At 37.5% G+C, this 25,239-nt stretch overlaps 1 protein-coding gene and 1 pseudogene across 2 annotated transcripts in view; one reads left to right on the top strand and one right to left on the bottom strand.

Moving 5' to 3' along the window:
* The window catches only part of UVRAG (UV radiation resistance associated), a 428,278-nt gene that overhangs the window by 192,971 nt on the left and 210,068 nt on the right, over window positions 1-25,239 (bottom strand). For both annotated transcript variants that reach the window (XM_072610800.1, XM_072610801.1), the window contains exons 9-11: window positions 19,691-19,775; window positions 11,774-11,861; window positions 10,869-10,929 (exon numbers count right to left, since the gene is read on the bottom strand). In XM_072610800.1, coding sequence (XP_072466901.1) covers window positions 10,869-10,929; window positions 11,774-11,861; window positions 19,691-19,775 — 234 coding nt within the window. The remainder of the gene's footprint in view (window positions 1-10,868; window positions 10,930-11,773; window positions 11,862-19,690; window positions 19,776-25,239) is intronic.
* On the top strand, window positions 4,100-4,881 carry LOC140503183 (gastric triacylglycerol lipase pseudogene; annotated as a pseudogene).

A 25,239-nucleotide genomic window follows, 5' to 3' on the forward strand; every position in this document is an offset into this window, starting at 1 on the left:
AAATCTTAGCTCTGCCAATAAATTTTCCTATCTGTAAAAAAAGTATCATTCATGAGACAGATTTCAGAGCTGGAAGGGGGCTTATAAATTATCTAGTCTAAACGTCTCGTTTTTACACATGAAGAAACAGGGGCTCAGAGAGGCTAAGTCCTTTGTCCAAGGTCACAAGGCCTATAAATAGTAGAGGCAACATTTAAATGCAGGTCCTTCCTGCTCTAGGACTAGATAACCTCTAAGATACTTTCTAACTCTAAACCCTATGATGCTAATTTTCTTTTTGATATGATCTGACAGAGATAAAATTTGAAAACCTTCAGGGGGCTGGGGTGGGGGAGGGGGACCTGAATCATGAGCAGCAGTGGGTGGCTTCTCAATTAGTCTCCAAACAAGTTAAATGTGCAATGCCAAAGGCTCTGCTATTTTTTCATTAATTTTATTTATTTATTTTCATTCCCAAAGGGGTCCCAAACAGCAAGACCTTGCATTTGTGTGCTATGGGACCAGGCCACTGCTTCAATTCATCTTAAACTATAAATGTGATACTTTAACGATTAAAATGATTTTGTTTAAACTGAAAGATACAGATATATATGTATTTGAAAGAAGTCCCCAAAAGTGGAAACCTAAATTCAAAAATGAATATATTTACCAGTGTCACCACAGAACACCTCCCTCTGTCTATCAAAACAACACAAAAAACCCAACCGCATCATTTCCTATTAAGAGATACAGTTTGTAACAGGGCTTCAGCCACAGCCTTGCTATTAAACACAATGGTGTTAGGTTTCCCGTTCTGTGGATTTATATTAAAAAGGATTTTAAAAGGACCATAGGTGAAGCCCTGCAGGGCCCAGGGGGTTTCCGCAGCCTCAGAAGGAAAACCACCTTCTGGAAGGGAAGCTGCTTCCGTAGGGGGTTACCTCATTAGCTTAAAACCTAAAGACTGCCACAGTCACCGATGGGAAAACTCAAGCTCCAGTGGGTAGTATGGAGCTATTCCTGGTCCTGGAGTCTTGGGCAACCTTGGGCAAAGTGTTGCCAACTACTTTCCTCTCTTACAGCAAAAAGGGACTGGCTTCCAAGTTTCCAGGTCTGACAGGCCTTCTTACCTGCCAAAGTCTGAGTTCAGGTTCTCAGAGGTCTGCTTTTCCAGTAAGACCTGATGACGTCCCTAACACCTAAAGCAGAGCAAGGATTTTTCTTCCTTATGCTACTCCAGGGGGCTAGTAAAGTTCTAGATAGTTTTGCTGGGGGAGGGGAAAAGTGAACAAAAATGAACCTTAACTCTGACAGGAAAAAAGAAAAGAACCTGATTCAACCATCATTTTCCCTCCATCAATTCTTTAAATCTCTGTTTATCATTTAGAATATTTGTGCTTCTGTTTGGTTTAAAGTTTTATTATCTATTAAAAACTGATTTTTTGTATTTTTCTGCAAATGATGCTAAAAGCTCTAACACATTTCAAAAGCTCCTCAGGGTTTATAAACTATTTCTTCCAGAACAATTCTATAAGTTAGGGTAGTATTCACATTTTATAGGTGAGGAAACTGAGGCACAGGGAAGATTAGCAACTTACCCATAATCACACAGGACTATGAATTAAATTCCTCTTGGCTTCCTAGTCTAGCATTTTTCCTACCACTAAGAACACTGGAAAGCATATTTTGTGTCCCTAAAGTGGTTTTCCTGGGTACACTGGGAGGTACCCAGGGAAGTCAAAATTAATACCATAAAATTGAAAAACAGATGTGTGACATTGAAAAGAATATAATTAGGGAAAAAAGATGTACCAGAGGCATATACAGAAAATTACTATAGTAATTTATTCACTATCATGTGCAATATACACTGATACATATTAAGGAAAATACAAAGATAAGATGCCTTGCAAGGAATTTATCATCAAGTAGTGGCAATACAGCATGTATACAAACCATTCAACTATATATTAGAAAATGAAAAATAAATAAGATGAACACATAGCGTTATGAGATTAGATGAGGGAAGGATCACCACTGACAGAAAGGATCAAGAAAAGTAGCATAGAAGAACAGAAACCATGGCAGGCTGGAAGTGTACTAGCCTAGATTCTCATACTGGGCTATTATTACGGTAACTATTGACCAATTATGTGACTTTGGGCAAAACATAAATATCTCTGTGGGCTTCAGTTTCCTCATCTAAAAAATGAGGAGACTATTATCAAAATTCTCTAACTGTGTCTAGTCCTAAAATCAGGAAGTTTATAAAGCTTCCAGGAAAGGGTGGCATTTAAAATCTACTTGAAAGGGTAATCAAGATATCAACCATCAACAAACAAACCAAGCTATTATTGGTTTCAAAAATGTAATTCAATTCAATTCAATTCAGAAAGGGCCTTTTTTTTTTAAACTATGTCTATACTTCCTGGGAGTTAACTTGAATAGGAGAAAATAAAACTCCTTAAGCATAATGGAACATTTCACCTTTTCAGCAGATTTTTATTTTTTTAGCAAATACTGTAAGAGCTAGACTAATTCCTCTAGAAAGAAATACATAAAAATATATATTCATTAGTTAAAAACTTTAGCACTGCCATCTCTAATAGTTTGAGCCAAGCTAGGTAAATGGACACTCCAAAGGAAAACCAAATAGGAATCAAAAAAATTTCACAAAGCAGACTGAAGTGACAGACCACCACTTTAGCTTAACACAAACAAGATGTACAGGAGTTCTTCAGGATTAGAAAAGTGGAATTCTTGCAGAAGGCTGACAGCAAGAGTGAGAATGACAGTTATAGAATATGACTTGGGATATTTATTTAGTACCATTCCATTTAGGCCTTCTTGAATGCTTTTGAGTTTTCAGAGCCAAGAAGCTAAATTGAGGGTTTCCACTTGTCACTGAGCACAGATTTATGGGAAATACCCTCCAAGGAATATTAAGGCAAAAAATTAATAGAGAGTTTGTTTTCCACAAGGTACAGAATAGAAATTTGGTACTTACAGCTAACACATAACTTAACTACCCAAAGTCAAGCTCAGTCTGCTTAATCAACACTGCTTGTAAGGAAAATAACTAGGCTCTTGAGAGAGGAAAGTTAGAGAGGGATAGAGAGCTAGAAGGTACCTTAGAAATCATATAGTCCAACTCATTCACTTTACATAGGAAGAGAATTCATTCACTCAACATTTAAGTGCCACAGGACACAGTGTTGGCTTTTGAGGAAGACAAAAATATTTAGATTGGGAGGGGGCCCTTGGGACTCAGAGAGGGATGTCCTTAGGAAGCTCAAAGTCTGGTAGGAGAAAATGAGACAATTGGCTAACTTAGAGAACCAATCAATCAAAAAATAAGCATCTAACAAATACAAGACAGTGGTAGGCACTGGGGATGCAAAAATAAAAATGAAACAGTACCTTGCCCTTAAGAAACACACTTTACAATGGGGAAGGTAACATGTCTATAAATAAATATGCATACACACTATAAACCTGTAAAAATAAATGCAGGTAATTTCAAGAAAAGGAGAGGAGCTATGACCTAGGAGGATCAGGAGAAGATTCATGTAAAGGCAGAACTTGATATGAGGTTTAAACAAAAGCAGGCATTCTAAGAAGCGGAGGAGAGTGAGGAGACCGTATTTATTAGGCATGGAACAGCCAGTGCAAAGGCTTGGTAAATGAAAGTGAAGAGTTCAGTAAAAGTACTAGCCAAAAGGCCAGCTCAGTTAAAGTACAATGTGGGATGGAGAATAATGAATAATAAGACTAGAAAGGCAGATTACAACCAGTTTGGGAAGGGTTTAAAAAGCTACAGAAGGCAAGCAGACTAACCTGCTCAACCCAGCACCACCCAGTACAGGAATGTCCCTCTAAGGGTCCTGTATTGAAGGTGGATGGCTGATCATTGACAGAACCTTCCTGATTCCATGAGCCCTAAGGAAGGAATGTGTTCTCTGTTCATTTAAAGAGCTGCCTCAATGGGTGTCTAAGGTCAGGTGCTGGACTTGGAGTCAGGAAGACTTGGTTCCAAATCCTGCCTCAGATACCATCTGTGTGACTCTAGGTAGACTCAAAATGTGGGGGCTCTAAGTCTGCTCCATTTGCTTGAACAACACATGATTTCTTTGGGAAAGGAAAACTTGATGACTCAGAGGTTGACATGAATATTCGTCAAATCATCACTTACTTGGACTACCCAAATGAAGAGTATGAAGTTGTAACTGAAGATGCTTATGTCCAATAGAATTCTTTATGAGAAAAAGAGTTCAAGGAAAGGTCCACAATCTGTCATGTATCTTCAGCATGGTCTGCTCACTTCTACCAGTAACTGGATTTCAAACCTGTCCAAAAACAGCCTGGCCTTCATGCTGGCTGAAGCAGGCTATGATGTGTGGATAAGAAAGAGTTGGGGGAATGCCTGGTCCAAGGAAAAATGTTCACTTTTTCCCAGATTCATCATAATTTTGGGCTTTCCGTATCGATGAAATGGCTAAATATGAACTTTCTGCCACAACCAACATTATTTTGGAGATGACCTGCCAGAAGCAACTGTGTACTATGTAGGCCATACTCAGGGTTCTACTTCTAGCTTTCTTAGTATTTTCTACTGAACAAGCTCTGACTCAGAAGATCAAAGTCCTTTTGGCTTTATCTTACATCACCACAGTGAAGGATACTAAAAGCCCTTTAAATAAACTCTTGATGTTTCCTAAGAAAATGTTCAAGATTTTATTTAGGGACCAAGTATTCTACTCAAATACTTATTTGGAGAAATTCACTGCCACCCAAATCTGTGGCCACAACAACTTTGATCAAATTAGTGGAAATATCTTATTATCACATGCAAATACAACCAAAAAAAAGAGTTGCTTGGACAGACATGTATCTTTTCCATAACCCATCAGGGACATCAATGCAGAATGTTTCACTGGAGGCAGGCTATGAAAACTGGGCAGTTCATGTTTATGACTAGGGAAGCCCAGTCCAGAACATGAAACACTTTAATCACATCTAGGGTCTAGAGTCTAGGTTGAAATGAAGAATTGGCCCATCCCAGATAGTATCCCAGTGTGTGCCCCAAAATGCTTCTCTACAAAAGCTTCCTGAACTAACAGAAAAATGAAAAGCAGAGGATTGGAATGAGATTAATCTGGGATTTGGGGTTCTGACTTATCTTGTGTATATATAATGGTTGTCTCCTTAACAGATGGAAAGTTCCTTGAGGGTGGGGGCCTGTTTTATTTTTGTCTTTATATTCTCCAAGGCTTAACAGAGTGCCTGACACACCAGAAATACTTAATAAATGACTGACTGATGGGGAGTGGGAATGAAGCTAGAGAGTAGTTTGTATTTGTCCCTGGAGATAAAAAGGAGCCACTGGCATTCACTACTGAGTCAGGGACTGATACTGTTTCAGACTTGTGTATTAGGAAAATCATTCTGACAGCTGATGAAAGATGGACTAGAAAGCAGACAGCCTTTAGAAAGGGAGACCAATTAAAAGAATACTATAATAGCCTAGACAATAGGTGATAAAGGCCTTAACTAAGGTGATCATTACATGGGTAGAACCAAAGGAATCGATATGAAAGATCTGAAAAGTAGAAACATTTGGCAAATGATTAGCTTTGTAGAGAAATGATTAGATATGAAAAATTATGAATAACTCCAAAATTGTGAACCTAGATAGCTACCAAGTGGTGCCCTTTACAGAAACAGGAAAGTTCAGAAGATGTGCTGGTCTGGGGCAAAGGGTGAAGACTTTGGTTTCAGAACTGTTTAGTTTGAGATGCCTTTGGGATATCCTGTTCAAAAAAGTCCAAAGGCCAGTTGATGACATGAGAATAGAGGTGAGGAGAGACTAAGGCTATATATACACATCTAGGAATCAAGTGCACTGAAGTTATAATTACACCCATCAGAGCTGATAAGGCCACTAAGAGAGAATGTAGAAAGAAAGAGCCTAGGAAATAACCTGGAGATGTACCTAAAGTTAAGGGCATGCTAGATAATGAGGAGGATGAGAAGTAGTCAGCCAGGTTGTACAAGCCAAAAGACAAGAGTGTCATGAAAACCCACAGAGGAAAGAATATTCAGGAGAGGAGGGTGGGAAATAGATGTCAGATGCTACAAAGAAGTCAAGTTAGGACTAGGAAAAAAAACCATCAGAATTAGCAATTAAGACATCACTGTTTTTCTCAATATAAAGAAAATGAAGTTTTAAAAGAATTACAAGTGCATGAAATAATGTCCCAAATCAATACTAAAAAAAGAAATACAAACAACTCCGAGATTTCACCAAATACTGAGCAAATTGGCAAGGATGTAAAACGATGAGAATAGTCAATGTTGGAGTGGTTGTGGAAAGATGGGCACAGTGGTGCATTGCTGGTTAAGCTGTGAATTTGCTTAACTATTATGGAAAAACTTGGAATTCTATCAGGAACTTGATTAAAATGACCATAACCTTTGACCCAGAGACTCAACTGCTAGGCACATACACCAAGGAGATCAACAACAAAAGCAAAGACCCCATTACAATGAAATATTTATAGAAGCATTTTCTGTAGTAGAAAAGAACTTAATGGAATATTACTGTACTGTTTAAAAACAATTAATATGATGAATGCAGAGAAACTTGGGAAGACTTAACATGAATTCATTCAAAATAAAGTAAGCAGAATGCAGAGAACAATGTGTACAATAATACAAAACAGAACAACAAAATAATCAAAACTAAATCATGTGAAGTTATAATGATTAAGTTTGGCCCCAAAGAAAAGATAAGAAAATGGGATTTTTCTACCTTCCCCCTTTTTCTTTACAGAACTGAGAGAGAGCAGGAGCAAAGAATAACTATCTGTGTGGTAAAGTATATCACATCAGGCTTTTGGATATGTTGTTTAATTTTGCTGAACTAATTTCCTTCTTATTTTTTGTCAGAAAGGATAGCTCTGGGAGAAATAGAGAGGTAGTGGGGTTAGAGGGGGAAGACGTAGTAAGAATTCTAAGTTATTTAGAACCAAAAAATATCACTTTTTTATTTTTTAAAAGATATTGGTAACTTGGAGGGAGTAGTTTTCAGTTGAGTGATAAAGCTGTAAGACAGACTGCAAAGGGTTAAAGAATGAATGAGAAAAAAGAAGGACTGAAAAGTAAGTGAGAAAAAAAAGCAGAGGCAAGGAGTACTGACAGTTTTTTCTGGGAGTTTGGTTATAAAAAGTAGGAGTGGTATAGGACCACAGTTTGAGGGGATGGTAGAGTCAAGTAAGCTTTTAAGGATCAGACACATTGGTAGGAAACTGGGAAGGAATCAATTTTAGAGGAATACTGAAGCCTGGAGAGAATTTTTTAAAAATTCTTTGTGAAGTCCAAAAAACAAGCCTAATGGCTACATCACTAAAAACACTTCAGGAAGGTAGCATAAGTCTTAAAAAAAATGGACAGAAACTGGAAGAAAAAAGAAGGGGAGAAGGGAACACATTCCAAGACTGAAATTATCTTAGTACAGGCATGGAGGTAGGAATGCATGGCACAGTACTGGTTTTATTTGCTTGTTTGTTTGGTGGGGTTTGGAAAGTTGGTTTTGGAGAAGGGAAGGAGCAATGAGTGGCCATTTGGCTACAAAGAAAAGGAATAATGTGACATGTGGCTGGAAAAGCAGGGTGGTACCAGATTGTGGAGACTCCTGAATTCCAAGGAAAGGAATGTGAAGATTACTTAGCAGGTAATAAAGTCACATTAAAGATTCTGAGTAAAGAAGTAACACAATAACTTTGCCATACAAGAAAACCTTTTCTTAGGTATGAAAAACAGTTTGGGCAAAGAAACAACAGAGAAATATGGAAGCTACTATAATATTTAGGGCTGGGGGATGGGGTAAATGAGTACTTCTATTTATATAGTGGCTCTGAAAACAGAAAAGCATTGATGAGAGAGATGCTGTGGAGACAGAATTAACAGAACTTGGCAACTGACAGTATGAGAGAGGTAAGGGAAAAGGTAGAATCAAAGGTAAGAACTGCATTAGAAGGCAATAACATAATCAGCACATAAGGTGGTAGCTCTGAAACAAAAGAGAAGCAGGAATAACTGGAAGAAACAACTAAGAAGCTCCAGTTCCAGTATTCCATTACTAACTAGCTAAATTTCTATGGGCAAATCATGTAACCCAAACTATAAAATGGGGCTCCTACAGTTATCCTATCTATCTTGCAAGGGTTTCTGGAAAGATCCAATAAAATAACGTTAATAAAATATTTGCTTTTGAAAATATAAAGTACAAATGTAACGTGCAAGTGTTGTTACTAAAATAGTAAAATGGAAGCTTCTCAGCAAAAAAATGACAATGCTGCAGCTATAATCACACTACCATCACTACAAAAAGTGAACTCTTGGTATTCTGGGTATTTCCTTTACAACTAGCAAAATATGCTCTCTTGCATGTATATGAACAAGTGATGGGGGCACTGTGTGGAGGTGGGATAGGGGTTGGAACGTTTAGAAACTAAAAAGTAAAACAATGAGTAAATGAAAAAGCATTTATTAAACACTTGTTGCTTAGTAATTATCAGTCATAGCTGACTCTTTGTGATCCCTTTTGGGGTTTTCTTGACAAAGATACTTTAGGGGTTGGTCTTTTCCTTCTCCACCTCTTTTGAAGATGAAGAAACTGGGGCAAAGAATGACTTGCCCATGGTCATTCAGCTAGTAAGTGTCTGAGGCCACATTTGAACTCAGGTTTTTCTGACTCCTGGTCAGCACTCTATGGACAGCTTCACCTATAGCTGCCCTTATTAAATGCTTACTTACTATGTGTCAAACAACTAATTTTGGAACTTGGGCTGATGAAATACCATGATAAAAAGAGACTGAATTGATTTCAGACAGAAAGTCATGCTGAGTTATTTCTATCCCAGAAAGGTGAGGAGATAAAAACCATGAATGAAACTGGTATCACATTATTTTCATTACTTATTCTGCATCAAAATGTTAAGAAAACGTCTATGTCTATTCAAATACTCTCACAATAGGAGAGAAAGTGACTGGAACAACACTTTAGTAATTTCAAGGAAGGAAAAGATGCTGCCAGATAGTGACTCCATTTAGAGTCAAAAAATGAAGATCACAATTTCCAGCTTTGGCAGGAATTCTGTCTTATTTATGCCTTACATCTTCCCTAAAACTAAGTACATGCTCTGCACATAGGAAGTGTTTCATAAACAGCTGCTGAAGTGACTCTTCTAAGTCCAAATACCTAACTGTTACTTAGGTCTAATGGAAAAATGGCTTTATAAACTAATGTCTAAAGCCTGGCAAACTATTTTTTTTTAATCCTTAAAATATACATCTATTCTCAAGTACAATATAGTGTTCATATTTAAAAAAAAATTAAAACAGATGGGGGGTCAACTATGGACATATAGGGATAAAAAAATTAAATTTTTCTAACAGGGAAAACACAAAGATAATAAAAAAAAATTTTTCTATCACTTTGAAAACAAGAATATTATTGACTAACTAATACCATTTATTTGATCAATTTAATCATCCAAACTTCGATTATCCACAAACACAGAACTGCATTACAACCCAAAAACCTTAAGGGTCCAAGTCATCAAAATCTAGCAAGAAGTAAAAGAAATGAACCATTCCTGCAATTTGAAAGGGTAAATTCACCAGTAAAATGGAGTCTATAACCTTCTAATTTTTATTTTATTGAGCCTAGACCTACGGGTTAATTTTTTTTTTTAATGACTAGACAATAATCTCTTATGGTTCTACATATACTTGCTACCCCATATAGGATCCAACAAGTCTTAGAAAAACAGAAATTTAGGGAGATTGTATAAGATAGATTCCTTCATAGAAAAGAAAGCCTTCCAAGCCTCAATCAGGAAACTACTTTTTCAACTGCCAACGTAGCCAAGTGGAAAGTTTAGTTATCTGGAATCAGAAAACCTGTACTTAATTCTGCATCTGGCATTTACTAGCTATGTGGAACTGAGCAATTAATTTACTAAATTAAGCACCAAAATAGATTAAGCACCTATTGTGTCCCAGGCTCTGTGGGCACCAGATGCTGCTAACAGCAGGATAAAAGTGTGACAGTTCTCTCAAGGAGCCTGACTTTCCTGACCTGTAAGATGGGGGTGATCTTGCTTATGCTTCTAAAACCATTATTTGGCTTATTATGAGGGTTACTATGAGGGAAGTGGTTGGTAAACTTTAAATTATTACATAAATCAGAGCAATTCTTTGGAGCACCGGGTATCTGCGCTTCCTTCAAACACAGACAAAGAACCCCTAATGGCCGGAACATGTCTTTTCTTCGAACTTTTCCTCCTCCCCAGTCTCCATAGACAATACTGTGCATACAAAATCTAGTTAATAAATACTCATTAAATGGATACTGAATAAACTGTTATCTAGGTCACTTATTCCCTTTCCCTACCTTGAGGTCAAGTGAGCCCTTTGGGGATTGCTTCACATGGTCTGAAAGTGGTATATGGGGAAAACACTGGATTTGGTGCCACAGGATGTAGCTTAAAATCTCTGTTCCTTACTAAAGGTATGACCTTGGGCAAGTACCAAAAAACTCTTTGAGCCTTAGCTTCCTCATTTGCAAAATGAGGAAAACTAGCTGATCACTAAGGTTATTTTCTAGCTCTAAGTCTTCTAAGTCTCTGAATCTATAGAATCATGAATCTTTAGTCAACAATATTTTATATAAAATAGATGAAAGTTCTCAAGAAATATCCTATTGAGGTGAAGGTAATATAAAATGTGTTTTAACTCCCATTAATGACTTCATAAAACCCACTCATATGTCAATATACATAAACATCCATTGCCTTCCCAATAAATTAAAGAAAAAAGAATACCTTGAAAATCCTCAGAATTAGGCAGCTTTACACCGCAAACAAAATAATCCTTTTGCTCATTCTGTGAATTTAACCAAAGACACAAAATCAGTTCCTTAAAAAGTTATGAAAATTCTAAATCTTAGAGGTTTCAGCAGTCAGCATTGTTTGAAGCATTCTTTTCATGATTTCAAAATGTTATCAAGTTAAAAGCCATACAAAATTTTCATCCTAAGATTATATTTTGAAAAGTTCCAATATATAGGATGAGAAATTCAAAATTAGTTCAATAAATTATTATGAACTACCTCAATTACCACTAACAGCAAATTCATTTTTTTCTATTCTTCAAATCATTTGTTAATTTAAAAATAAGCAAAGGAACTTACCAGGTCTGGCAATTCTGTTATTCAAGTAAAAATTCCTGATAGTCACTTCAATTATGTTTTTCTATATTAACTCAGAGAATGGAGATTCATAATCCAAAAGACTGGGGAATATACTGAAGTTATATTTTTTAAAATAATTCCCAAGGACAAATGAAAATAAATCATTTAATCAGATGGATCTTAAAGTTGGACAGGGATATATACAAGGAATTTGTTGTTAATAATTCATTTAACTGCTTATCACAAATAATTTGGCTTATGCCAAGAATTAAACTGTAAAACAGTTTAAACAGTTGAGCTAAAACTCAATCCAATACATTTCTGAATTTAGGCTTTTTGAGTTAAGCCTCAGTTCCTATGTCTTTAAAAATTAGGGGGCTGGATTAGATCTCTAAGATCCCTCCTAGTTCTAAACCCTAAGATTCTATGCTAGTTAACAACTTAAAATAAGAACATAATCTGGTTTAGAGAGAGGCAGTTCCAAAATGGAATACAATTAGTGCATAGGGAAAATCTTCTTTAGATGGTATAACTTACCAAATCAATGGGGTAAATGTAGGAAAGTTCAGACAACAATTGCCTGCATCGAATTGTCAACTGTGCATTAGTCTTCAAAAACAGTTCTCTAAGGAGGGAAAAAAATTATTTAAAAAAGACAAACTTGCCCATTACAAAATGTCATTTTTCCGTATAGCACCCTCAGTTATGTGACTAGCTGGCTCAAGTCAAGCTCCCAAGCATGGAAAGGGTTGCATCTTTACCTGTTGAAATCTGAAAAAAAAAAATTTTCTTTCTGCCAAATGTCATCTCTGAAAAGAAATCTCCCTTTACCACACTGGTTAGAAATGATCTCATCTTCCTTGTACTTTTAATAATGAATTGGTTAGACCTTTCCTATGAAATTATCTATCTCATTAGGATTTGCATTGTATTTTTTTCTTTAAATCTTACCTCCTCATAAGATTACAAGCAATTACGGAAAGACCAAGAAAACTAACTACTACATTGATTTCATTCAGATATTTATTATATGCTGGTGCTAAGTTTTGGGGACATAAAGAAAAAGCAAAAACAGTCCTTGTCCCTCAAACAACTTACTAATTACATTCTAATGAAAGAACTGACAAGTACATAAATAGGCTACACAAGATACATACAAAAGAAATGTTAAGTAACCTTTTAGGGGAAGGCATTCCATAGCAAGAAGATGAAGAAAGGCACTCCACAGCAACAGGCATCCTACAGAAAGAAGGTATCTTTGAAATTGAATCATGAAAGAAGCTAAAAGAAGGTAGGGATTTTAAGAGGTAGAGGTGCAGTGAAAGATCATTGGAGTCATAAGGACAAGTCTTAGAGCATCATGTGTGAGAAACAGCAAGACGGCCAGACTAAGGAGGAGAGTTCATAGAAGGAAGTGACATAATAATAAAACTGGAAAAAGGAAGGATCCTGGTTGTGAAGTTTTAAATGACAAACAAAAGGATTTATATTTAATATGGAAGGTTCTTGGAGTTTGGTGAAAATGGGAATGACATAATTAGACTTGTACTTTAGGAAGATTCCTTTGGTAGATGTGAAGGATGGATTGGAATGGGGAGGAATAAGGTAAAGTGACTAATTAGGAGGTTATGGTGGTAGTCCAAGAAAGGTTAATATGGGCCTCAACTAGAGTAGAGCTTTCATTAGTAGGGAGAAGGACATATATCTAAACTGTGGGGAAAAAAAATGACAAAATTTGGCAACTGATTATATGTGTAGGCCAAAAATGAAAATGATACTGTCACTGCGGACGTGGGGGTCAGGAATGGTGGTAATAGCGGTGTCTTCCAGAGTAAGACGAAGTTAAGTAGGAAAATTCAGAAGAGGGTAGGTTTGCGGGAGTCAGGGTGAGGTACTTCTGTACTTCTTATATATTCTTGTTAATAGTATCTGTTATTTAATTTTTTAAAAACTATAAGTATCAGTCATCCTCTGTGGATGTTACTGAACTGACACTGTGTACCATGTGTACTGCTTTACTGACAACTTGAGGCCATTTTTCCTTTAATATCATTGTCACTGTGAAGTCCCTTTCTTCCCCATCCTTGATCCCCAGCTCAGTCAGCATTCATGTATAGAATCCAAGGGGAAAGACTTAACTCTTCCCTAGGTGAGCAAGCCTCCCTTTGGCAATCTTCAAGCTAGCCAGAAACGAGGAAAAAAAACTGCTTAAGCTACTTTGATTGACTGCTCTCTGCTTACCTATTACATTTTAATACTTTATATTAAATCTCTAAACAGCTGGGAAGATCACTCCCAGTTTATAAAACTGTGATAACATCCAGCTTAGCCCAAGTGAAGTAGTTTGTTTTTGCTCGATAGCCTCCTACTTTTTTTTAGATAACTAATTCTCAAATCCTAAACAAAGAGAGGGATAAGCTCCTAGATCCCACTCTCATCACATTTGGCCACTGATGTTTTCAAATTCCTGGGACCGTGAAAACTAAGTAACTCTAATGTGTGTCAGAAATAGGACCATTTTAATATATATGTCTCAGTGAGGCTTTAAGCTTTAATAATTTCTGCTTCCCTGTATAAGAAGGAAAGCTTGTGAGTCATGTTGGGGTATGGAGAGTTGAACAACTTACACAACTTCCCTTTTCCCCAACATGTGCTATATTTGGTATTAACACCTGGGAATAGTAGCACCTATGCTAATTAAAGTGACCCACCCACACAAGCTGATCTAAAACATTAGGACTTTGTGCTACTCACACAGCCAGTGGGAAACCATTGCCAGTGCTGAAACCCTTCTGCCCTCCAACAGGAATTAGTAAAGATCTTGCCCTTTCCCTTCCCCCAATCCTTTTCTTCCACTGGCTAACATAGACCCAAGTCCAGACACAAACCTGAGGAGCATATCATCTCTACTGTCTGGAGATGTCTACTGACTATAAAGAATAGCCTATATTAGTTTCATTACCAGAGTCTTAAATTTTATGCATATGGCCTGTTTCTCCCCAGGAGTGGAACTTTGTTTATTACAAAATCACTCATTTAGAAAAGCAACTGTAACTAAATGTAGGAGGTAGGGTAAATTAGAAAATATGATCAATTCGTGTTTGTGTGTGTGTGACAGAGAGAGAGAGAGAGAGAGAGAGAAGAAAGAGTCCCAAAATAATCCCAGTGCATCTGGGAAAGGCACTACAGCTGCCTTTCTAAATCAAGCATGGGTTATATCTCATCTTTGTAACCCCTGTATCCAACACCAGGTCTTTCACCTAGGCAGGTGCTTAAACAGTATTTATTGAACTTAGGATAACTGAAAACACAAAGATTAAAGTCCAGTTGGACAGAAGAAGAAAAAGCAAAGATTGAAAGGAGTTCTTGTTGCTAAATGCTATCAATCAACAAATCAGTTTCCTAGTGCCTAGCCTTATGTTTGCTGTTAAGGGCTCTGCAAAAGAGACAGAAGACATTACTCTTATTTTTGTGCACCTAGCAATCTATATGAGGAGATAAAAGTGTAGCAGTGAAAAACAACAGCAAACCTATTAAAAGTGAAACTTCAAAGAAGAGATATTTCATTTTGAATCAAAATAGTCAATATAATGGAAATACAAAAAGCCTAGATTTCGAATCAGGACTCAAGTTTAAATCCTGACTCAGACACTACCTTCCATCTGACTGTGAAATTATATAGGTCACTTAATCTGTCAAGGCTTTGGTTTCCTGCTTTATAATATGAAGGAAAGTCCTTTCCAGCTCTAAAATCATGAGACTGTATATGAGACTAAAGGTTTCACAGAGAAGGCAAGGCTTGCTTTGTACCTTTAAAGATGGATAAAGATTTGACTAAAGGAAAAGCAGGAAGAAAGGGTATTTGGCAAGGGGGAATAGAAAGGGACACAGAATCTAAGCAAAGATATAATAAAGCAGCAAGGAATTAACAGTTTAAACTAATTAAACTAACAAGTTTAATTAGAGCAGAGGGTAGGAGTCTAAAAACAAACAAAAGGGCAGGCAGGTAAGTACCATCAGATTCTAGAGGACCAGAAAGTCAAAATCCAGGAACTGAGAATAGGAAATAGGAGGCAACGATGGCTCATGCATGGCTTTATGAAAGAAAACACTTAAGAAAGACAGAATGAAGAACGGCTAGCCTGTTGGCAGCAAAACCAGTCAGGTTGCTGAAATAGTTCAGATGTTTCACGATGAGAACTGGACCTAGGATCGGGACTGTGAGACTCAAGAGAACAAATAAATCAGAGAACAATTTTGAAGGAATGTAATTTTAAAGATATTGTGGAAGGACATGTGGCATAGGAGAAAGGGCATTTTCAGATTTAAGTGACAACCTTGTCACTTACTAATTATGTCACCCTAAGTAAGTCACTTCATTCCTGGGACAAAAGCAATTTCCTCATCTGTAAATTGCTTTGTAAATCATAAAATGTTATATAAATGATAACTATAATAATCAAATTATATTACATATTATCATAATTTATTATTTCATCCTACTCATCTTTTCAACAGGGTTCAAATAGAAGCTGTCTGGGACAAATCACTATCCTATTTCCTTTATTTTCTTTCCTTCAATGGCCTGTAGACTATTCCACAAGTGCACCAAATCACTGCTTGTTGTAGTTTTCTGTTGAAACCACAGTTTGACTTCATCCTTTTATGTCAAGTAGCTAATAAAGTGTTGGGGTTTTTTTCCAACTCATTTGACTGGAAAACCATACTTATTTACACTTAGGAGCCATGGTAACTGATTCAAGTGTAGGCAGAACCCTAATGGCCTTAAACTGCTTCCTAGAAAAAATACCACATTTCATATGAATTATGACATGACTGAAGTGATGGCATGTTTTAAATAAAGAACAGTTTTTCACACTGATGTTACATTCTCTAGCATTCTCACTATATCTGGATATTCCAATTTCACTAGAGTCAATTTTATATTCTTTCAGTACATAAATGAGCAGAGTACATAACAAAGGTAGTATGTATATTATGACACTTTGGGGTAGCTTGTTTAATAATCTTCTAATTAACAAGTCTCCCTACAACCCTAGGATTGTTTTTCATGATCACTTTACTCCTAAGCCAACATACTGTTTTCATGTAAATGTTTATAGAGTTTACTCCCCATGATACAAGCAGTGAATGCATTTTAAAGTACACTAAAAGGTAGATGGCATATATTTAGAGGAAGCACTGATGTGCCCATCATTGGGTAATACATATATGATGCCTTTTGTCAAGAATGGTGGGATCAGAGAGCAGAGCGGAAACTAATAAAGTGCCTTGCTAATAATTAATCATCAATATGAAGTAACTTTGTCAATACTTATAAATCTTTTCTAGCCCTTCCATTTTTCAGTTTTTCTGATTCCAGAGTGTTGGTTACTTTCCTTGAAATAACTTCTGTCACTCATTATATTAATGGTGTTCAAAGTCTTGCTTTATGGAATATCTATTTGGTTATGATGTATTAAAGTATTATAATGATAATTGTCATCAAAAAGAACACAACATAATGAAAATAATCTCAGGTTAGGTAACAAATTAGTTCATGAAGATGAAGTGATAGATAAATAAAATCCTCTAAATTATATCAAGATATACTGTGATACTTGGTAACTTCATTGCAAAGGTTTGAAAAGGTGAAAATGGGAAGAAATATATGGGAAAGCAAGGTTCCCAAAGAAATGAGAGAGGTCAAAAGACTTGTAGAATATGCAGATGCCGTCTACTTTGATATCATAAACATTTTCTTGGAAAATTCATTAGTAGCTATAAATAACATCAAAAAGAACAAAACAAATCATATTATGATGGGAACAGGTGTGGGAGTGGGGAAGTAAGGGAATGGGAAAGGAGAGTAAGGACATCCAGGACAACAAACTAGACTCTCAAACTAGAAAAGAAACAAACTAGAAAAAAAACTAGAAAAGAACAAAACCAATTGCTTTTAGGAAAGTGAAAAGTTCCTTTCATGGACAAAAAGCTCATCTTTTCAGTATTAACATTTTACCAGTATTTCTAACTGGCAGTGAGATGTGCAACACTCCAACTTCAATGAAAATCACACAGCAGGCAACGGAGATACAGATGATGAGAGTGAACAGGCTGTAACATGAGAACGCTAGAGAAAAGCAGGAACTGTATGTTAGGAAGAAAAGATGGGCTAGTTATGGGCAAGAGCAAAAGTGACAGGTGGACAGCCTGATTGTTTCACTAGTTGTTGTTCAGTCACTGCCAACTCTTCAAAACCCCATTTGGGGTTTTCTTGGCAGATACTGAAATGCTTTGCCGTTTCCTTCTCTAGCCTATTTTATAGATAAGGAAAGTGAGGCAAACAGGGTGAAGTGACTTGCTCAGGTAGTAAATGTCTGGGGCCAGATTTGAATCCAGGAAGAAGATTCTTCCTGATTCCAGACCCAGTGCTCTATCCACTATGTCATCTAACTGCCTTGTATCACTTAGCTGCCACTGGTGTGTGTTCATCCTTTGTTGCCGAAGAAGACCATGCTATCAGAGAAATAATGACATGACATGCACTTGACCTTGTTTTGAGTGAGGGAGGGCTGTGCAGGTCACCAGCTTCACTTCCCCTCCAGAGCTATCTGAATCCAGTGACCAGATATTCATCAGGATGACTGGAGATGACCCAGGATGAGGCAGTTGGGGTTAAGTGACTTGCCCAAGGTTACACAGCTTGTGAGTGTCAAGTGTCTAAGGTGAGATTTGAACTCAGGTCCTCCTGACCCCTGCACTGGTGCTCTATCCACTGTGTCACCTAGCTGCCTTACACCACCTAGTTGCCACTGGGACTGTCAGGAAAACAAGAAAAAAAACAAGAAAGCCCTCCAGCACACTGGGTGGAACCCCTGTGGTGAGCTTTGGGGAAACCATGAAGGAATGGAGGTGGTGGTGGTAGTGGTGGCAGAAGCAGCAGCAACAGCAATGAGAAATGAGAGAACAAGGAGAGAATTGATATGAGATGAAGGTGTGAAGATGATGCTAGTTTTTAGGCTGAAAAACAGGAAGACTAGGGCCAAGAATTAATAAGCAGCCTATAGAAGCATGTAGGACACTCCAGGCATCTTAGAAATAAGTAGCACACACCATTCTAGAGAATGACTTGGAACTATGCCCAAAGGGCTAATAAAACAGTACATACCGTTCAACTCAGTCATACCATTACTAGGTCAGTATCCCAAAGAGATGAAAGAAAAAGGAAAAGGACCTGTATGTACAAAAATATTTACAGCAGCTCTTTCGTGATGGCAAAGAACTGGAAATTGAGGGAGGCTATCAATTGGGGAATAAACAAATTGTGATGGACAAACAGACTGGGATGGAATTGATTGTGCTATAAGAAATGATGAGCAGGATGCTTTCAGAAAAACCTAGGAAGATTTACATAAAGTGATGAAAGAGCAATGAGCAGAACCAGGAGAACATTATAGACAATAAGAGCAATACTGTATGATGATCAGCCGTGAATGACTCAGATATTCTCAGCAATACAATGACCCAAAACAATTTCGAAGGTTTACAATGAAAAATGCTGTCCACCTTCAGAGAAAGAACTGACAGAGTCTGAATGCAAACTGAAGTCTACTTCTTTGTTTGTTGTTTTGCTTGTTTGTTTATTTGTCTTCCTTTTTTGCTGTTGTTGCTTTTTTTGGTCTATTTTTTCCATTTTTTTAAAATGGAAAATTTAAATTTAAAAATTTATTTTATTTTTAGTTTATGAAATAAAACAAGCATTTCCAGAACATGGTATATAAAAAAGATGATTGCACATAAATTGCAAATCTATGCATATATTGCTATTTGTTCTTTTCAAAAATGCAATGAAATTATTATGTAAATTTCTTTTTTTTCTTTCCTATACCTCACCCCCCCGCCCTAGTGATGGCTATTATTAGACACAAATAGGTATAAATATATGTAAGTATATATGTACATATATGGGTAAAACCATTCTCTGTATACTTCTATTTATCAGTTCTTTCTCCGGATGCAGATAGCACCTTCATAGTCCATCTTCATTTACAGTGATACAGTTTGTGTTTTCTTTTGCAATATGACAAATACAGAAATGTTTTTGCATGACTGTGCATGTATAATCTATACCAAATTGCTCACCTTTTCAGTTATGGGATAGGGGAAAGGATGAAGAGAATTTGGAAATAAAATTTTTTAAAATGAATGTTAAAATTTTTTGTTTGCATGTAATTGAGAAAAAAATTCAAATTAAAAAAAAAAAAGAAAGAAGCAACACAGGCTGGACTTGAATCCAAACTCTTATACTAGTGAACCAGTACTTTTCCCACTCTACTAAGCTGACTTCTACATTACATTATGCTCTCTCCCCTGTTCTTACACAGACCCCAGGCAAACTCCACAGCAAATCAACACTAGGTTCACTGGTGTTAATGTCTTAACACCATTTACCTTTTGGCAGTGCACTCCTTTCTCAGCTCACTTAAGGATTCCTTGTGCAGTTGCAGCTTGAGGTGTTCAGTCTCAAATGTGCCTCCTGGAAAGAGACAGGGTAAGATTTTAGAAATTAATAATACTTCTGGTAAGGAATGCTTCCAATTTCAACAACACAGACAGCCCTAGCAGAGTGCTGTAATCCTGAGATACCAGAAGGTCACATCATTCAGTCAGCAAACCTACTGCGGGAAAGGGCAAACACTGCTACTAAGGGAACTATTTTCTGAAATGGAAGTGATAAACATAATCATTTGTGCAGATTGGATAATCATAAGATGAAAATGAGAAATTCTCTTAAGATTGAGGGTAACCTTTCTACAATTATTAAAAAAAAAAAGGTGCTTTTGTTTGTTTATAGCTCTCTATGACTTCAGTTTTAGCAAATGATAGAGATTGAGAAGTTAATCACTCTTAGGTCAAGCTACTTATGAGCCTCTTCAATGCAGGTATGTGTTTTTACAGATAATCCGCAGATCTGAATACACTTTCTAGCTTCACATAACCATACAGACTTTGCACTACATTAGCATGGCTTTGAAAACCAACGACTACCTCTACACCAGGATAAAGCATGAAAGGAGGAACTTAGAAGAGAATTCCCAATTACTACTAATACTACCAATTATTATTGTTGCTAGTATCATTAATAATAACAATACTCTTTTACACTTGTGAGGCTTATACCTGTTATAAAGAACTGTCCTCACAACATTCCAGAAGAAGGTTATGAAATGATCACTATTCTATCTTATAAATGAGGAAACTCTAGCACAAAGAGTTGAAGTGATTGGCCTGTATATGGACAAAAAATTGCAGAACAAGGACACAAAGCCAATGTCTTAGGATACCAGTTCTAGTGTTCTTTCTTCTAACCCTGTTCTCCTTCTCTACATGATGTGGTAGTAAAAAAAAAATCTGCATTTGAAGTCAGAGAACCTGAACGTGAATTCTGGTTTTGCTGTTTATCATATAAATTTGGGCAAGTTATTTAATCTCTCTGGGCCTCAATTTTATCAGTAAATCAATTAGCACTATGTGCCAAGCACCACATTAAGTGGTTGGGATACAAAAAGAAGTCAAAGACAGTCCCTTCATTAACAAACTTACAATCTAGTAGGGGAGACAACAAGCAAACAAATACGTATATGAAGTTATACATAAGATAGAAATACCTAAACAAATAGGGGGCGGACCCAACATGGCAGAGCAGAAAGATGCATACACTCTAGCACTTCCCCCACAGCCCACAAAATACCTATAACCTCTCAACAAATTCTAGAGCAGCAGAAGCCACAGAATGACACAGTGAAAGAGATCTCCAGTCAAAGGTAATCTGGAAGGCCAACAGGAAAGGTCTATTCCATGGGATGCTAAGCTGAACCAAGCCAAGCCCAGCTCTGGGCGCGGCACCAGGAGGAACAGGACCAGAACAGGCCTCCGGGCAGAATCCCCAGCAGGGAGGGTCCCAGATCCCTCAACCCACAAACGACAAAGAAACCTTCAAAGGTCAGTGTGGGAGGGCTTTCCCAGCTGGGCAAGAGGGGAGTGGGGTCCCTCCAGCACTGGCCCCAGGTGGTAGCAGAGGTGGTGGCAGCAGCAGTAGTAGGTGGCAGGCAGCTACAGTGGCTGTGGAAGCAGCCTGGGCCCACTGTCTCAGAGGCTCAGCTTAAAGCCTCTGGGGTAATTGAGCAGGGGATGTGAACCTCAGCCCTCAGTAGTGGCCCCTGCCCAACCCTACCCAAAGCCCCTGGGGGAATTGAGCAGCTGATCTGAATTTTTAGCCCTGAGCACATCAGGGGGAGGAGGAGCACTAGGACCACCCTCTTGACAAAGGATTCAGAAGTCAAGTAACTGGCTGGAAAAATGCCCAAAAAAGGGGGGAAAAAAATAAGACCACAGAAGGTTACTTTCTTGGTGAACAGGTATCACCTTCCATCCTTTCAGATGAGGAAGAACAAGGCATACTATCAGAGGAAGTCAAGGCTTCTGCCTTCAGTACCTCCAAAATGAATATGAAATGGGCTCAGGCCATAGAAGAGCTTGAAAAGCAAGTCAGCATCTTCCTAATGGAGAACCAAAAAAATGCTGAGGAAAATAACACCTTTAAAAATAGGCTAACTCAATTGGAAAAAGAGGTCCAAAAAGCCAATGAGGAGAAGAAGGCTTTAAAAAGCAGAATTAGCCAAATGGAAAAGTTGGTTCAAAAGCTCACTGAACAAAACAGTTCTTTAAAAATGAGTGGAGTTCAGAGAAGTTAATGACTATACGATAAACCAAGAAGTTACAAAACAAAACCAAAAGATTGAAAAAACAGAAGATAATGCAAAACATCTCACTGGAAAAACAACTGATCTGGAAAATAGATCCAGGAGAGACAACTTAAAAATTATAGGACTGCCTGAAAGCCATGATCAAAAAAAAGAGCCTAGACATTATCTTTCATGAAATTATCAAGGAAAACTGCCCTGATATTCTAGACCCAGAGGTCAAAATAAATATTGAAAGAATTCACCGATCCCTTTGAATGGAATGAAGTTAGTAAAGACTTCTCAGTGCTGAACAAAAGGCTTTTAGTAGATGGTTAGGCCTAAGTTTCAGTCACCTAGAAATCATACGCCACATCAACATAACAAAACTCCCCTTGGGTTGCCATCACAACCCCTCCTTGCTCCCTTGGGTTGTCATACCAGCATAACACAACCCCTTCTTGGGTTGCCACATTAACATCTACATCAACATAATGCCTACTGGTTATTCACAGGGTAGACTGTTTTTTAGATTGTGAGCATGCCTCCCAGCCAATGGGAGAAAAAGGCCAGTGGGAGTGGGGGGGGTGGGGGGAAGGAGGAAATCTGCATTAGGGCTATATAATTTCTATTTTTGCCTTCTGTAATTGCCTCAGTCTCCTGATTACTTATCAGAGAGGAGATGCCCTTTCTTGCGAGATCATAATAAGATCTTCCTGCTTTGCTTCTACCTTGAGACGTCTCTGATTTTTATTTGAGTTGGTGGTCTCTGACCCACACACCCTCCTGAAAGAGTCCCCAAAAGAGAAACTCCTAGGAATATTGTGGCCAAATTTCTGAGTTCCCAGGTCAAGGAGAAAATATTGCAAGCAGTTAGAAATAAACAATTCAAGTATTGTGGAAATACATTCAGGATAACACAGGATCTGGCAGCTTCTATATTAAGGGATCGAAGGGCTTAGAATATGATATTCCATATGTCAAAGGACCTGGGATTAAAACCAAGAATCACCTACCCAGAAAAACTGAGTATAACACTTCAACAGAAAAAATGGTCATTCAATGATATAGAGGACTTTCAAGCATTCATGATGAAAAGACCAGAACTGAATATAAAATTTGACTTTCAAACACAAGAATCAAGAGAAGCATATAAAGGTAAACAGGAAAGAGAAATCATAAAGGACTTTCTAAAGCTGAACTGTTTACATTCCTACATGGAAAGATAATATTTGTAACTCTTGAGACTTTTCTCAGTATTTGGCTAGGTGGAGGGATTACACATAGAAATACCTAAACAGATGAAGGCACTGAGAATAAGAGAGGCTGGGAGAGATTTCCTGTAGGAGGTGAGATTTTGGTTTTTCACAGTTGTTTCTGTCATGTCTGACTTCTCAAAACCCCCATATGGAGTTTCTTGGCAAAGACAGTGCAGTGGTTTGTCATTTCCTTCTTCAGGACATTTTAAGATGAGGAAACTGAGGCAAACTGAGGGTTAAGTGACTTGTCCAGGGAATAAGTAAGTGTCCAAGGTAAGATTTGAACCCAGGTCTTCTTGATTCCAGGGTCAGCACTATCCATTATGTCACCTAGTTGTTCAGTGGGATTTCATATGGGATTTAAAGGATTCCAGAGATGTCAATAGTCAAAAAAGAGAAGAGAGAGTGTTCCAGGTATAAGGAACAGCCAGAGAAAATGCCCAGAGATGAGAGATCCAGTGTCTGGTTTGTGGAATAGCCAAGAAACCAATATCACTGGATCTAAGAATATATATAAGGGAATAAAGAAAAGTATAAAAAAGACTATAAAGGCAGGAGGGAGCTAGGTTATGAAGAGTTTTGAATGTCAAATAGAGAGGTTTGTAATTGCTCCTGGAGGTGATAGGAAGTCACTAGAGATTAATGAGGTGTGTATGTGTGTGTGTGAGAGACAGAGAGAAAGAAAGAAAGAGAAAGAGAGAGAGAGAGAGAGAGATTGTGTGTGTGTGTGTGTGTGTGTGTGTGTGTGTGTGTGTGTGTGTGTGTGGTAAGACCCGTATTTCAAGAAAATCACATTAGTGACTGAATGGATGATGAACTGGAGTGGTGGGAGACTTAAGACAGGCAGACCCACCTGCAGGTTACTGCGGTAGTACAGGTGTGTGGTGATGAGGGTCTGCACCATAATGGTGTCAATGTCAGAACAGAAAATGGGGGGCATATTTGAGAGATGTTACAAAGGTAAAATCAGCAGGCCTTGGTGACAGCTGTTGAGAGATAGTGAGGAATCCAGGATGACTCCTAGTTTAAGGATAACTCCTAAGAAGTTGGCCTCAGTCCTTCTTAAAACCTACATGGGGTCACGACCTGCACTTTAAGACGTGATGAAGGGGTTGCAAGGGGAAAGAGTTTAAGAAGTCCTGGACTCTATATGACCCCTTCTTTTTCTAAAAAATTCTATAAGATCATCTACTCTCTCTAATATATTGTAAATTCTAGAAATACCAGGACAGAAACAAAAAGTATCAAGGTCAAACACATTTCTCAAATTTAGTTACCTAAGAGGCAATCTTCTGATCAGCATGTGGTTATATAAATTAACACAATCGTACGTACCCATGTTCCAAATGAAATCCTAATTTTGTTGTACATTAAAATTATATTTTGAGGTTTTTTAAAGTATTTTATTTTTCCCCAGTTACATAATTTTTAACATTCATTTTTAAGACTTTGAGTTTCAAATTCCCTTTTTCTCTCTGCGGCTCCTATGGAGAAGGCAAGCAATTTGATATAGGTTATACACGTGTAGTCATGCAGAACAATTCCATAAACAGTCACGTTGTGAAAGAAAACAGAGACAAAAAAAAACCCCTCAAGAAAAATAAAGTAAAAAAAAGTATACTTCCATCTGCATTCAGATATCAACACTTGTCTGGGGAAGGATGGCATTTTTCATCATATGGCCTTTAGAGTTGCCTTGGATCATTGTACTGTTGAGAATAGCTAAATCATTCACAGCTGATCATCTCACAATATTGCTGTTACTTTGTACACAGTACATTTTACTTTGCATCAGCCCATGCAAGTCTTTCCAGGTTTCTCTGAGAGCATCCTGCTTATCATTGCCCACAGTACAATAGCATTCCATCATAATTACATACCACAGTTTGTTCAGCCATTCTCCAACTGATGGGCATACCCTCAATTTCTAATTCCTTACCTCCAGAAAAGAGCTGCTATAAATATTTTTGTAAGTATGGATCCTTTTCCTTTTTTTTTT

The sequence above is a fragment of the Notamacropus eugenii genome, chromosome 5 (assembly GCF_028372415.1).
Source record: "Notamacropus eugenii isolate mMacEug1 chromosome 5, mMacEug1.pri_v2, whole genome shotgun sequence".
In the NCBI taxonomy this organism is placed as follows: Eukaryota; Metazoa; Chordata; class Mammalia; order Diprotodontia; family Macropodidae; genus Notamacropus; species Notamacropus eugenii.